General features: G+C 49.4%; 1 protein-coding gene across 1 annotated transcript; it reads right to left on the reverse strand.

Annotated features, from left to right (window-relative positions):
* Positions 1–248: 248 nt before the first annotated feature.
* LOC142483582 (FAD-dependent oxidoreductase domain-containing protein 1-like) lies at positions 249–14,373 on the reverse strand. The gene is made up of 3 exons (XM_075583599.1): positions 14,286–14,373; positions 3,766–3,986; positions 249–2,648 (listed from the first exon to the last, which is right to left on the reverse strand). Exons 1-3 carry the CDS (start codon positions 14,356–14,358, stop codon positions 2,529–2,531), a joined length of 414 nt encoding a protein of 137 aa, XP_075439714.1. The 5' UTR covers positions 14,359–14,373; the 3' UTR covers positions 249–2,528.
* Between the last annotated feature and the right edge of the window lie 288 nt (positions 14,374–14,661).

Consider the following 14,661-nt stretch of genomic DNA (forward strand, 5'->3'; position numbering starts at 1 on the left):
AAAAATCTACTTGCCACCTAGTACCACACGTGTGCTGCTTGGGCCAACAGGAGCTCGCCACGATGTTAAATCCACTCGCCCGGGGCGTACAAATGTATAGGTTTGTCGAACACTGTGTATATGTGTATATTATATATATATGTATGTGTATATTATATATATATATATAAATAATAGAGGAGAAAGTGCACGCCCCATTGAGTAAAAATACTTTTAATGAGAGGAACAATATAACACATCAGTCAATGTGTGAATGCAATATGTTTTATTGATAAAAATGTTTTACCAGGAAGTAATACATTGAGAGATACCACTCGTTTCCTGGGCACAGAGTTTTATAAGAGGTTTATAAATACATGGATACATTAAAAGAACATGGTTAAACAGTCAATTCAGACATTATTTCATGGACAATATCACCACCAACTGTAGAGTCCACGGTGAGGATGGATATAGCAGCCTGCTGGAACCAGAACACTCGAGCTGCACTCAGGGAACTCCAAATACTTCTCAAGGTGTTGCTAACATAGGGATTCCAACTCAGGGCTTTCAAAATCTGCTCCGAACGTGCTTCAGCCACAACGCACTTCAGACAAATTCCCACTCACGAGGTTAAAAATAATCTTGCATGTAGTGTAAAATACACAAACTGATACATTTTTAGACCCTGTCTCAGATCCAGTGATAACGGGAGAGCCGTGCAATGCAGGAACCGACTCCACAGAGGTTACCAACATGATATTTGCAAACAACAGGCAGGTCCAACGATATCAGAAGGATGTTGTAATGTAATAAACGAATCATCAGAAATCAATATAGTAATTGTAAACGGGAATTAGAAATGGCATAACATCCCATCAAATGTAGACATGGATATGAAAACGGTGTCTTAAGTGAACACAGTTAATAATGAACAGTCTCTAAATGGTTTAGTACTCTTGTACTGAGCTTGAGAGAGAACGGAGGCATGGGGGGGAGGAGAGAACGGAGGGATGGGGAGGAGAGAACGGAGGGATGGGGAGGAGAGAACGAAGGGATGGGGAGGAGAGAACGAAGGGATGGAGAGGAGAGAACAGAGGGATGGGGAGGAGAGAACAGAGGGATGGGGAGGAGAGAACAGAGGGATGGGGGGGGAGAGAACGGGGGGATGGAGAGGAGAGAAGGGGGGGATGGAGAGGAGAGAACGGGGGGATGGAGAGGAGAGAACGGAGGTATGGGGAGGAGAGAACGGAGGTATGGGGAGGAGAGAACGGAGGTATGGGGAGGAGAGAACAGAGGTATGGGGAGGAGAGAACAGAGGGATGGGGAGGAGAGAACGGAGGGATGGGGAGGAGAGAATGGAGGGATGGGGAGGAGAGAACAGAGGGATGGGGAGGAGAGAACGAAGGGATGGGGAGGAGAGAACGAAGGGATGGGGAGGAGAGAACGAAGGGATGGAGAGGAGAGAAAGGGGGGATGGAGAGGAGAGAAGGGGGGGATGGGGAGGAGAGAACGGAGGGATGGGGAGGAGAGAACGGAGGGATGGGGAGGAGAGAACGGAGGGATGGGGAGGAGAGAACGAAGGGATGGGGAGGAGAGAACGAAGGGATGGGGAGGAGAGAACGAAGGGATGGGGAGGAGAGAATGAAGGGATGGGGGGGGAGAGAATGGAAGGATGGGGTGGTCAGAGAATCGAGGGATAGGGTGGAGGGAACAGAGAGTACGGGTGGAGAGAACGGAGGGATGGGGTGGAGAGAACGGAGGGATGGGGTGGGGAGAACGGAGGGATGGGGTGGAGAGAACGGAGGGATGGGGTGGGGAGAACGGAGGGATGGGGTGGAGAGAACGGAGGGATGGGGTGGGGAGAACGGAGGGATGGGGTGGAGAGAACGCAGGGATGGGGTGGAGAGAACGGAGGGATGGGGTGGAGAGAACGGAGGGATGGGGTGGAGAGAACGGAGGGATGGGGTGGAGAGAACGGAGGGATGGGGTGCAGAGGACGGAGTGCAGAGGATGGAGGGATGGGGTGGAGAGGACAGAGGGATTGGGGTGGAGAGGGGATGGGGGGGGGGGGAGAGAGACCATGTTCTCAGTTAATTGTTTATATCTGATAAGATCTATCGGTTGTTTTAGGTAATAGCCTACAATTTATTATGTTGCCTTATCTTAGCACAAATATCTGTGATCTAGTTTTCAGTTGCTTAGGTTTAGAGCTCAGCAGTCTTGTGAATTCAGAGTTCACTCGTGTATCCTCCATCAATGGAGCTGCAGCATGCAAATATGTTTTGCATTTGTTCATGTTTGGCCTAGGAATGCTTAGTCTTGTCACCCTACTTCGGTTATTGTACAACAAGATCGCATGTACTGCTCATCTATGCTCTAATGCATATTTTAGAATTCAGACGAACTCCAAGACTTTTTGCACTTAGTTGAATAGTTAACCTATGTCTATAGTCTCACAGTTCTGTGTGTGATGAAGACAGGACAATTATATAGTATTCAGTGGCTACGTTTCATGAAGCTGTAACTCTCCTTTGAGGTTCTCTGGCTCATCTTACATTTATATTGCGCAAGAACTGGGCTGAGAAGAGCGACATCCGGATGTTTTCAGGTCGGGAGAACTGTTGACGGATGCCTCCTGCTGATAGAACTGTAGAAGCCCTAGAATACTAAGGACATAGAACAGAGCATCAAAACTGGAATGTGCATTAAACACAAAAATCAGCACTTCACTACATTCACCACAAGAGCGGCCTAGCTAATGGACATGCCTTTTTCTGTGTGTAAGTTTCGAGACGTAATCTTATTGAGAAAATTTCATGACTAAGGAGAACAAGCAATCTTTTGGTGATGGCAATTCTAAGTTCTAGTATCTGTATTGGTGGTGGTGAAGTGTAGACATGTTTAATCTTACACAAATCAATTTATTCCCCATTGCTTAGATATACAAATAAGATTGCAAGCTGTTAGTAGTCATAATGCATCTCATTTATAAATTATTCTATATAGACAGATAGTGCTAAATTATTGTCGTCACCTTTCACAGATTTTAATTGTCTGATCTTGGCATTTTCATGTCACAGCTATAAGTAAGGGAAATAATGGACCATGATACATCATTTGTATATGGCACGGTGTCAAATTGCATTGGCAAAACGAAACAGAATGGCGCTATCAAAACTTGAAATAGATTACTTTTGTGATGGTGTTGTCGATTTGAGGAACAAAGGACCCAGGGGTACAGGCCATATGTGTCTAAGCTATCCAGTTATAAAAATGATGCATTTAATAGTCTCAGCTCTCTCCTACCCCTATTATATGATGTAATTGTTTGGAAAAAGGTCTAATAGGTCATTAACCCATTATATTAGTTATAGGATTTATAAATATGAATGATTATCTTCTGGGAAAGCAGACATAAGTCATTGATCTTTCTAGCCCACCAGTTAATGTTTTTGCTGCATTTGGCAATTATATTATTGTACTTGAAATTTTAAATACAATTTTGACAAACTAATTTTGTATATTTTTGTCTATTATACTATTTTCTTTATTCTCTTTCAGACATAAGCTCTTAAATACGTTTCCTAATTTTCCGTGAGTTCTGTGAATTTTTAAATCTCAATCCACTAAAAGATTCAATTTCAAACTGTTGCAAAGTAAAATTATATTTGGCCAATTACATCTGTCAAGAACGAAGGCGCAAAATTGACATATTTGTGGCTTTTAATGCAGCATTTTACAGTGTTTGCAGTATACACATCCTATATTCATCACAGAACTCACCGTTGGATCTCTCTCAACCACCACTACTTTGAGAGCCCCCTGTCGATGCTCTTTCTGCTTCAGCCAGTAAGCGATGGACCAGCCGATCACCCCTCCCCCAATTATCACAATATCTGCTCGCTCAGGGGGATACTTTTCCATGGTCGTTAATGGGCTCCAGTCACCACTAGGGAGGCTATCCTTAAGTTTCTTCTGGAATTTCACAAACTCTTGATCCAAGTCTGAGGAAGAACAAGCAGGGAGTGTCACGTGAGACCAGGCTCATCAACACCTTTTATACCGGGATCATATGATTGAGCAACGCAAGGAGTTAAAATAAATTATAATTTATTCCAGCATTTGACACACAAAGTAACACAATTTACACAGTTAACACACTTACTGGGAACGGGGCTAACGAATAAAATGTTTCTTGGAAGGAAATTGTCAGAAACGACCTCTGTAGGAGCCCTTTCCAATTACCGGGAGGTACTCACGAAAGTCCTGGAACTGATTTCTGAGTCAAAATCTCTGAAGCCGGCTCGCGTCTATTCTTCACAGAACATCTTTGAATTTGCCGCTGATGGTTTGGCGCTTGGAATCTCTCCTCCTGATTGGTTGCAAGGTTTCTTGTATGTTTTAGAGTCCCATTCACAAACCTCTAAAGCCTATCAGCGTGTGGGAATTTCACTACTGGCCAATTGCCGATTTGCCGGTATATTGAAGCCGGGTGGGCACCTTGTCTCATTCCTCTAAGGGGCATGCTCCAACCTGGCACCTCTGCCTCTTAGCATATTGAGCCCCCCCCCATGGCTCCAGGTTCCACAGAGTCTGGGTTGGGCAAATGGTGGCTAGATAGCCCTTTGTTAGCCCAGGACGTGGGTACTCAAGGATAACTGCCGTGCTCCTCCTGTTCAAACACCTTGGCATCCCTGAGGCTTTCAAGTCCGGACTCCGCACAGACCCATAAGCACCAAACTTGGTAGCCATCTGGTCCCTCGGAACCCAGGACTTGGAAATCCCACAGTTCATTGACAGGTTATCAGTACATATACAGATTAAACATAACTCTTTAATAAAATATACTGTTCCCTGTATCTTGGGTTTTACAAAAGGTGTACTGTAAGTCCTACACTTACTAGCCTCATCCCTGCCACACTATAGAAATGAATTTAAACTTTTACACACAAAAACCACTCACAGCTTTATCATATAGCTGGAGCATCCCTTGAACCCCAATACTAGGTTCAGGGTACCTGGGCATCCCCCCCTATACTAGGGATCCTCTGTATGTCGCAGGTATACATTTACCCCTTCATGCCCTGTTTACCTGTCTGCTGCAGCAGGAATCCTGGCGGTGAGTCGCAAGAATGTTTTCAGGGTAGGAGTTTGCCCGGAGCAATGTGCTTTGATATATCTGAGAATCTTATTTGATTCCCGGATATATAATTGGGGTATCCTGTAACTTTGGAACCCCGCTACATAGCCACATTCTGTAAAGACTTTCTCTGGCAAACCCACCCTGAAACTTACAGCCTAGAAATCTCCTGGTCCCAGCACCCCGAGAAAGGCAAAATACAGAAAAATCTTTAATGTCGCATAATTTGCACACAGTCACAACAATGCATTTCTGACATCTAGGTCCAAGAGCTGACACTCAAGGACCTTAACAGACGGATCAGGGGTAACCAAGTGGGTAACCAAGTGGGCTTAACTTTTATTAGTGAGCCTGGTTACCCCCTCACAGTCACAGGGAGGTTGATACAGATCACCAAGAAAAATAGCTAACACTCTGCATTATGTACCAAGACATATGATTATACTATATATGTACCTGTAGCCTATAATAATTATGCTATATATACCGTATGCTACCTGTAATCCATAAAAACACTAGATGAAAATTATGGTAATTGTAACAATTTCCCCCCAAATTGCTTTGATACATCACCTCCTTAATATGAAAAGAATGTGAAACATGACGTTAAGCTTGATACAGCTCAGCTCCGTTATAGCGCGGTCCTCAGGGGCCATCCGATCCGACCGCGCTATTACTGGGGTCCGCTCCAATCAACTCCCCGCCAGCCCTGCTCCAATCACCCCCCGCCAGCCCCGCTCTGACCCCCCCTGCCAGCCCCGCTCCAATCACCCCCTGCCAGCCCCTGCTCCGATGCCAGCCCAGCTCTGACCCCCCCCCCCCGATCTCAGCAGCCGACACCAAAGGTAGGGAGATGGAGGGAAGGGTAGAGGGGGGGGGGGGGGGCTGTGAGTGTGTGTTCTGAGTGTGGTGTGTGCAGTGTGCTATGAGTGTGTGCAGTATGTGCAGTGAGTGTGTGCAGTGTGCAGTGAGTGTGTGCAGTGAGTGTGTGCAGTGTGCAGTGAGTGTGTGCAGTGTGCAGTGTGCGTGTGTGTGTGCAGTGTGTGTAGTGTGTGTGTGTGCAGTGTGTGTGTGCAGTGAGTGTGTGCAGTGAGTGTGTGCAGTGAGTGTGTGCACTGAGTGTGTGCAGTGTGCACTGAGTGTGTGCAGTGTGCACTGAGTGTGTGCAGTGTGCACTGAGTGTGTGCAGTGTGCACTGAGTGTGTGCAGTGCGCAGTGAGTGTGTGCAGTGCGCAGTGAGTGTGTGCAGTGCGCAGTGAGTGTGTGCAGTGCGCAGTGAGTGTGTGCAGTGCGCAGTGAGTGTGTGCAGTGCGCAGTGAGTGTGTGCAGTGCGCAGTGAGTGTGTGCAGTGCGCAGTGAGTGTGTGCAGTGCGCAGTGAGTGTGTGCAGTGCGCAGTGAGTGTGTGCAGTGCGCAGTGAGTGTGTGCAGTGCGCAGTGAGTGTGTGCAGTGCGCAGTGAGTGTGTGCAGTGCGCAGTGAGTGTGTGCAGTGCGCAGTGAGTGTGTGCAGTGCGCAGTGAGTGTGTGCAGTGCGCAGTGAGTGTGTGCAGTGCGCAGTGAGTGTGTGAAGTGCGCAGTGTGCAGTGTGTGCAGTGTGTGTGTGCAGTGTGCAGTGTGTGTGTGCAGTGTGCAGTGAGTGTGTGCAGTGTGCAGTGTGTGCAGTGAGTGTGTGCAGTGTGCAGTGAGTGTGTGCAGTGTGCAGTGAGTGTGTGCAGTGTGCTGTGAGTGTGTGCAGTGTGCTGTGAGTGTGTGCAGTGTGCTGTGAGTGTGTGCAGTGTGCTGTGAGTGTGTGCAGTGTGCTGTGAGTGTGTGCAGTGTGCTGTGAGTGTGTGCAGTGTGCTGTGAGTGTGTGCAGTGTGCAGTGAGTGTGTGCTGTGAGTGTGTGCAGTGTGCTGTGAGTGTGTGCAGTGTGCTATGAGTGTGTGCAGTGTGCTATGAGTGTGTGCAGTGTGTGTGCATTGTGTGTGTGCATTGTGCTGTGTGTGTGCATTGTGCTGTGTGTGTGCAGTGTGTGTGCAGTGTGTGTGCAGTGTGTGTGCAGTGTGTGTGCAGTGTGTGTGCAGTGTGTGTGCAGTGTGCTGTGCGTGTGCAGTGCGTGTGCAGTGTGCAGTGTGCGTGCAGTGTGCAGTGTGCGTGCAGTGTGCGTGCAGTGTGCAGTGTGCGTGCACTGTGCAGTGTGTGTGCAGTGTGCAGTATGCTCGCAGTGTGTGTGTGTGTGTGCAGTGTGCTGTGAGTGTATGCAGCGTGCAGTGAGTGTGTGCAGCGTGCAGTGAGTGTATGCAGAGTGTGTGCAGTGTGCTTGGAGTGCGTGCAGTGTGCTTGGAGTGCGTGCAGTGTGCTTGGAGTGCGTGCTGTGTGCTTGGAGTGCGTGCTGTGTGCTAGGGGTGCGTGCAGTGTGCTTGGAGTTTGAGCAGTGTGCTTGGAGTTTGTGCAGTGTGCTTGGAGTTTGTGCAGTGTGCTTGGAGTTTGTGCAGAGTGCTTGGAGTTTGTGCAGTGTGCTTGGAGTGCGTGCAGTGTGCTTGGAGTGCGTGCAGTGTGCTTGGAGTGCGTGCAGTGTGCTTGGAGTGCGTGCAGTGTGCTTGGAGTGCGTGCAGTGTGCTTGGAGTGCGTGCTGTGTGCTTGGAGTGCGTGCAGTGTGCTTGGAGTGCGTGCAGTGTGCTTGGAGTGCGTGCAGTGTGCTTGGAGTGAGTGCAGTGTGCTTGGAGTGCAGTGTGCTTGGAGTTTGTGCAGTGTGCTTGGAGTTTGTGCAGTGTGCTTGGAGTTTGTGCAGTGTGCTTGGAGTTTGTGCAGTGTGCTTGGAGTTTGTGCAGTGTGCTTGGAGTTTGTGCAGTGTGCTTGGAGTTTGTGCAGTGTGCTTGGAGTTTGTGCAGTGTGCTTGGAGTTTGTGCAGTGTGCTTGGAGTTTGTGCAGTGTGCTTGGAGTTTGTGCAGTGTGCTTGGAGTTTGTGCAGTGTGCTTGGAGTTTGTGCAGTGTGCTTGGAGTGCGTGCAGTGTGCTTGGAGTGCGTGCTTTGTGCTTGGAGTGCAGTGTGCTTGGAGTGCGTGCAGTGTGCTTGGAGTGCGTGCAGTGTGCTTGGAGTGCGTGCAGTGTGCTTGGAGTGCGTGCAGTGTGCTTGGAGTGCGTGCAGTGTGCTTGGAGTGCGTGCTGTGTGCTTGGAGTGCGTGCTGTGTGCTTGGAGTGCGTGCTTGGAGTTTGTGCAGTGTGCTTGGAATGTGTGCAGTGTGCTTGGAGTGCGTGCAGTGTGCTTGGAGTGCGTGCAGTGTGCTTGGAGTGCGTGCAGTGTGCTTGGAGTGCGTGCAGTGTGCTTGGAGTGCGTGCAGTGTGCTTGGCGTGCGTGCAGTGTGCTTGGCGTGCGTGCAGTGTGCTTGGCGTGCGTGCAGTGTGCTTGGCGTGCGTGCAGTGTGCTTGGCGTGCGTGCAGTGTGCTTGGAGTGCGTGCAGTGTGCAGTGTGCTTGGAGTTTGTGCAGTGTGCTTGGAGTTTGTGCAGTGTGCTTGGAGTGCGTGCAGTGTGCTTGGAGTGCGTGCAGTGTGCTTGGAGTGCGTGCAGTGTGCTTGGAGTGCGTGCAGTGTGCTTGGAGTGCGTGCAGTGTGCTTGGAGTGCGTGCAGTGAGTTTGTGCAGTGTGCTTGGAGTTTGTGCAGTGTGCTTGGAGTTTGTGCAGTGTGCTTGGAGTTTGTGCAGTGTGCTTGGAGTTTGTGCAGTGTGCTTGGAGTTTGTGCAGTGTGCTTGGAGTTTGTGCAGTGTGCTTGGAGTTTGTGCAGTGTGCTTGGAGTTTGTGCAGTGTGCTTGGAGTTTGTGCAGTGTGCTTGGAGTGCGTGCAGTGTGCAGTGTGATTGGAGTGTGTGCAGTGTGATTGGAGTGTGTGCAGTGTGCTTGGAGTGTGTGCAGTGTGCTTGGAGTGTGTGCAGTGTGCTTGGAGAGTGTGCAGTGAGAGTGTGCTGGTGCAGTGAGTGTGTGCTGGTGCAGTGAGTGTGTGCTGGTGCAGTGAGTGTGTGAAGTGTGTGCTGGTGCAGTGAGTGTGTGCAGTGAGTGTGCTGCGAGTGTGTGCAGTGAGTGTGCTGCGAGTGTGTGGAGTGTGTGCAGTGTGCTTGGAGTGTGTGCAGTGTGCTTGGAGTGTGTGCAGTGTGCTTGGAGTGTGTGCAGTGTGCTTGGAGTGTGTGCAGTGTGCTTGGAGTGTGTGCAGTGTGCTTGGAGATGTGTGCAGTGTGCTTGGAGTGCGTGCAGTGTGCTTGGAGGGCGTGCAGTGTGCTTGGAGGGCGTGCAGTGTGCTTGGAGGGCGTGCAGTGTGCTTGGAGGGCGTGCAGTGTGCTTGGAGGGCGTGCAGTGTGCTTGGAGGGCGTGCAGTGTGCTTGGAGTGCGTGCAGTGTGCTTGGAGTGCGTGCAGTGTGCTTGGAGTTTGTGCAGTGTGCTTGGAGTTTGTGCAGTGTGCTTGGAGTTTGTGCAGTGTGCTTGGAGTTTGTGCAGTGTGCTTGGAGTGCGTGCAGTGTGCTTGGAGTTTGTGCAGTGTGCTTGGAGTTTGTGCAGTGTGCTTGGAGTTTGTGCAGTGTGCTTGGAGTTTGTGCAGTGTGCTTGGAGTTTGTGCAGTGTGCTTGGAGTGCGTGCAGTGTGCTTGGAGTGCGTGCTTTGTGCTTGGAGTGCAGTGTGCTTGGAGTGCGTGCAGTGTGCTTGGAGTGCGTGCAGTGTGCTTGGAGTGCGTGCAGTGTGCTTGGAGTGCGTGCAGTGTGCTTGGAGTGCGTGCAGTGTGCTTGGAGTGCGTGCAGTGTGCTTGGAGTGCGTGCAGTGTGCTTGGAGTGCGTGCTGTGTGCTTGGAGTGCGTGCTGTGTGCTTGGAGTGCGTGCTGTGTGCTTGGAGTGCGTGCTGTGTGCTTGGAGTGCGTGCTTGGAGTTTGTGCAGTGTGCTTGGAGTGCGTGCAGTGTGCTTGGAGTGCGTGCAGTGTGCTTGGAGTGCGTGCAGTGTGCTTGGAGTGCGTGCAGTGTGCTTGGCGTGCGTGCAGTGTGCTTGGCGTGCGTGCAGTGTGCTTGGCGTGCGTGCAGTGTGCTTGGCGTGCGTGCAGTGTGCTTGGCGTGCGTGCAGTGTGCTTGGAGTGCGTGCAGTGTGCAGTGTGCTTGGAGTTTGTGCAGTGTGCTTGGAGTTTGTGCAGTGTGCTTGGAGTGCGTGCAGTGTGCTTGGAGTGCGTGCAGTGTGCTTGGAGTGCGTGCAGTGTGCTTGGAGAGCGTGCAGTGTGCTTGGAGTGCGTGCAGTGTGCTTGGAGTTTGTGCAGTGTGCTTGGAGTTTGTGCAGTGTGCTTGGAGTTTGTGCAGTGTGCTTGGAGTTTGTGCAGTGTGCTTGGAGTTTGTGCAGTGTGCTTGGAGTTTGTGCAGTGTGCTTGGAGTTTGTGCAGTGTGCTTGGAGTTTGTGCAGTGTGCTTGGAGTTTGTGCAGTGTGCTTGGAGTTTGTGCAGTGTGCTTGGAGTTTGTGCAGTGTGCTTGGAGTTTGTGCACTGTGCAGTGTGATTGGAGTGTGTGCAGTGTGATTGGAGTGTGTGCAGTGTGCTTGGAGTGTGTGCAGTGTGCTTGGAGTGTGTGCAGTGTGCTTGGAGAGTGTGCAGTGAGAGTGTGCTGGTGCAGTGAGTGTGTGCTGGTGCAGTGAGTGTGTGAAGTGTGTGCTGGTGCAGTGAGTGTGTGAAGTGTGTGCTGGTGCAGTGAGTGTGTGCAGTGAGTGTGCTGCGAGTGTGTGCAGTGAGTGTGCTGCGAGTGTGTGGAGTGTGTGCAGTGTGCTTGGAGTGTGTGCAGTGTGCTTGGAGTGTGTGCAGTGTGCTTGGAGTGTGTGCAGTGTGCTTGGAGTGTGTGCAGTGTGCTTGGAGTGTGTGCAGTGTGCTTGGAGTGTGTGCAGTGTGCTTGGAGTGTGTGCAGTGTGCTTGGAGTGTGTGCAGTGTGCTTGGAGTGTGTGCAGTGTGCTTGGAGTGTGTGCAGTGTGCTTGGAGTGTGTGCAGTGTGCTTGGAGTGTGTGCAGTGTGCTTGGAGTGCGTGCAGTGTGCTTGGAGGGCGTGCAGTGTGCTTGGAGGGCGTGCAGTGTGCTTGGAGGGCGTGCAGTGTGCTTGGAGGGCGTGCAGTGTGCTTGGAGGGCGTGCAGTGAGAGTGTGCTGGTGCAGTGAGTGTGTGCTGGTGCAGTGGGTGTGCTGGTGCAGTGAGTGTGTGCTGGTGCAGTGAGTGTGTGCTGGTGCAGTGAGTGTGTGCTGGTGCAGTGAGTGTGTGCTGGTGCAGTGAGTGTGTGCTGGTGCAGTGAGTGTGTGCTGGTGCAGTGAGTGTGTGCTGGTGCAGTGAGTGTGTGCTGGTGCAGTGAGTGTGTGCTGGTGCAGTGAGTGTGTGCTGGTGCAGTGAGTGTGTGCTAGTGCAGTGAGTGTGTGCTAGTGCAGTGAGTGTGTGCTGTTGGTGAGTGTGCTGCGAGTGTGTGCAGTGTGCTGCGAGTGTGTACAGTGTGCTGCGAGTGTGTACAGTGTGCTGCGAGTTTGTGCAGTGTGCGGCGAGTGCGTGCAGTGTGCGGCGAGTGTGTACAGTGTGCTGCGAGTGTGTACAGTGTGCTGCGAGTTTGTGCAGTGTGCGGCGAGTGCGTGCAGTGTGCGGCGAGTGCGTGCAGTGTGCGGCGAATGCGTGCAGTGTGATGCGAGTGCGTGCAGTGTGCTGCGAGTGCGTGCAGTGTGCTGCGAGTGCGTGCAGTGTGCTGCGAGTGCGTGCAGCGTGCTGCGAGTGCGTGCAGTGTGCTGCGAGTGCGTGCAGTGTGCTGCGAGTGCGTGCAGTGTGCTGCGAGTGCGTGCAGTGTGCTGCGAGTGCGTGCTGTGTGCTGCGAGTGCGTGCAGTGTGCTGCGAGTGCGTGCTGGTGCAGTGAGTGCGTGCTGGTGCAGTGAGTGAGTGTGTGCTGTTGCTGTGAGTGTATGCACTGTGCAATGAGTGTGTGCAGTGAGTGTGTGCGTGTGCAGTGAGTGTGTGCGTGTGCAGTGAGTGTGTGCGTGTGCAGTGAGTGCGTGCGTGTGCAGTGAGTGCGTGCAGTGTGCTGGTGCAGTGAGTATGCAGTGTGCTTTGTGTATGCAGTGTGTGCTGTGAGTGTGTGCAGTGTGCTGTGTGTGCAGTGAGTGTATGCAGTGTGCTGTGTTTGCAAAAAAAAAAATATATTTTTTTTTAATTCGGGGTCCATGCTCAAACCGCGTTATAAGCGGATTGCGCTATTATGGGGTTGAGCTGTACTTACTATTATTATAATTATTATTATAGGCTAAAGCAATAAAATTCCGGGCATTACTGAAATCCCTGCTCTCTGATTGGTTAAAATTCTGGGCATTATTCATTCAGCAATGCCTGCAATTTTTGTAGATTGCAATGTGTTTATTTCCAGCCTATCAGCTTTCAGAACAACTCTGAGACAGGGCAGGGGATTGGTCAGGAAGAAGCAGCATGCTGTGACTCCTCCCCCTCCCTCCTTGAACAGAGCTGACAGACTTAGTTGAGTTGAGGGGGGTAATAGTGTGCGTACCTGCAAATAAGTGTCTGCAGCTGCAGTTTCTATCTGTCTAGTGTGTGTGTGTGTGTGTGTGTGTGTAGGTGCAGTGCGTGTGTGTGTGTGTGTGTGTGCGTAGCTGCAGTTTGTGTGTGTGTGTGTGTGTGTGTGTGTAGCTGCAGTGCGTGTGTATGTAGAGCTGCAGTATGTGTGGTGCTGCTGCTGTGTTGTGTGTGTGTGTGTGTAGCAGCAGAGTTTGGATGTAGCTAGTGTGTGTGTGTGTGTGTGTGTGTGTGTGTACACAGAGGGGGTTGTAGTGTGTGTGTACACAGAGGGGGCGGCAGTGTGTGAATATAGATAGCTGCAGTGTAAGTGTATATTAATGTATTTACCATTTTATTTTAATAAAAATCTATATAACTATACAAAAGTGTCTTATTTATGAAATAAGCCTACATTTTGCCTATAATAGTAATAATCCCCTCAGAACAGGGCATTACTGGCCAATAATGCCCTGACTGGATTAAAGGCCCGAGGCGAACTCTTCCAGACAGGGCATGATTGGCCAGTAATAGCCTGTTCTTAGGGGATTATTACTTAAACATAAGCAGTGACTGTCTGAATGATAAATTATAAACTGAAAACATAATTTAACATTGGCTATTTCTATTTGGCTTCTTCAACAGAGGTTATCAACTTTGACATTTTTACAATTGGAGTACTAGCCAAAACATGTGATCCCTTCTGCATGTTTAAAATGGTTGTATTACTACCTTTAAATTGTGTTTCAATTGTAAGGGCATGTGCAGGATGCTATACCCTTAATGTTTGATAGCATCGTATAATATTTAATATGGATTTGTAGCATTCAAGTGAAGTACAAAGGCACATAGGGAACTCTTAATAAATCAGATCTGCTTTACTTAATACAGTAATATACTGTATAAAAGAAGATCACATACTTGCTAATCATAGATAACAAAAAGTGAATGTCCTACATATGGGTGGTAAGATTACATAAAGATTCTCGGCTTACTACACTTACGCAAGAGAGCACATTTAGTGTGTTTAGCACCTAATGTTCTTGAGTTTTCAAGATTTACCTTTATATAGTAGCAGACTTTCTATCTTTGCTATGAAGATGTAATTTAAAACAAACACAAAAAAGTGTAGGTCATATATTTCAATGGAGCTGGTCAAGCTATCAGACATTATTTAAAAACCCAGTCTACTGTAACGTTTGTTTGCTGAAAATAATGATGCACACTTAATCCAGAATGGAACCACTTGGGTCCTGGAGAAGCTGAGGCACCAGGGTGCCACAGCCCCTCCGACACATCGAGATCATGTGACCACTCCTCAGAGCGATCAAGGCGTTACGGACTCATGAAACACAAGGAGTCAAGTACAGGCATACCCCGCTTTAAGGACACTCACTTTAAGTACACTCACGAGTAAGTACATTTCGCTCAATAGGCAAACGGCAGCTCACGCATGCGCCTGTCAGCACGTCCTGAACAGCAATACCGGCTCCCTACCTGTACCGAAGCTGTGCGCAAGCGGGGAGTCTATAGAGCCTGTTACAAATGCGTTATTTACATCAGTTATGCACGTATATGACGATTGCAGTCAGTACGTGCATCAAAAGTGGGAAAAATGGAGTGCTTCACTTTAAGTACATTTTCACTTTACATACATGCTCCGGTCCCATTGCGTACGTTAATGCGGGGTATGCCTGTACTCTTCCATTTCCCTTTGTGCCTGATCATATTGTGGAGCGCAAAACCAGATCTCCCCTGGAAAACAAGCAGTAAAAGGCCATGTTATAGCCATGATATACGTCATGGGGCCCTGGAGTGTTAGATCCAAGTAGTAGCACACAAACAAAAATAAACCCATAACCTAACCGGATAGTCAATGTTGTGCTGATTTATTTCTAACTCTTCATTTTTTTTCCAAAATCTTAATTTATTGGCATCAGCTGGTTTTAGGGTAACTTCTCTTCTATAATGCATGTCGATGGCAGAAACTTGTGTAACCTCCTAGGAGACCAATTTTCAGCAACTGATATC

Source organism: Ascaphus truei, unplaced genomic scaffold, assembly GCF_040206685.1.
Source record: "Ascaphus truei isolate aAscTru1 unplaced genomic scaffold, aAscTru1.hap1 HAP1_SCAFFOLD_3377, whole genome shotgun sequence".
Taxonomy (NCBI): Eukaryota; Metazoa; Chordata; class Amphibia; order Anura; family Ascaphidae; genus Ascaphus; species Ascaphus truei.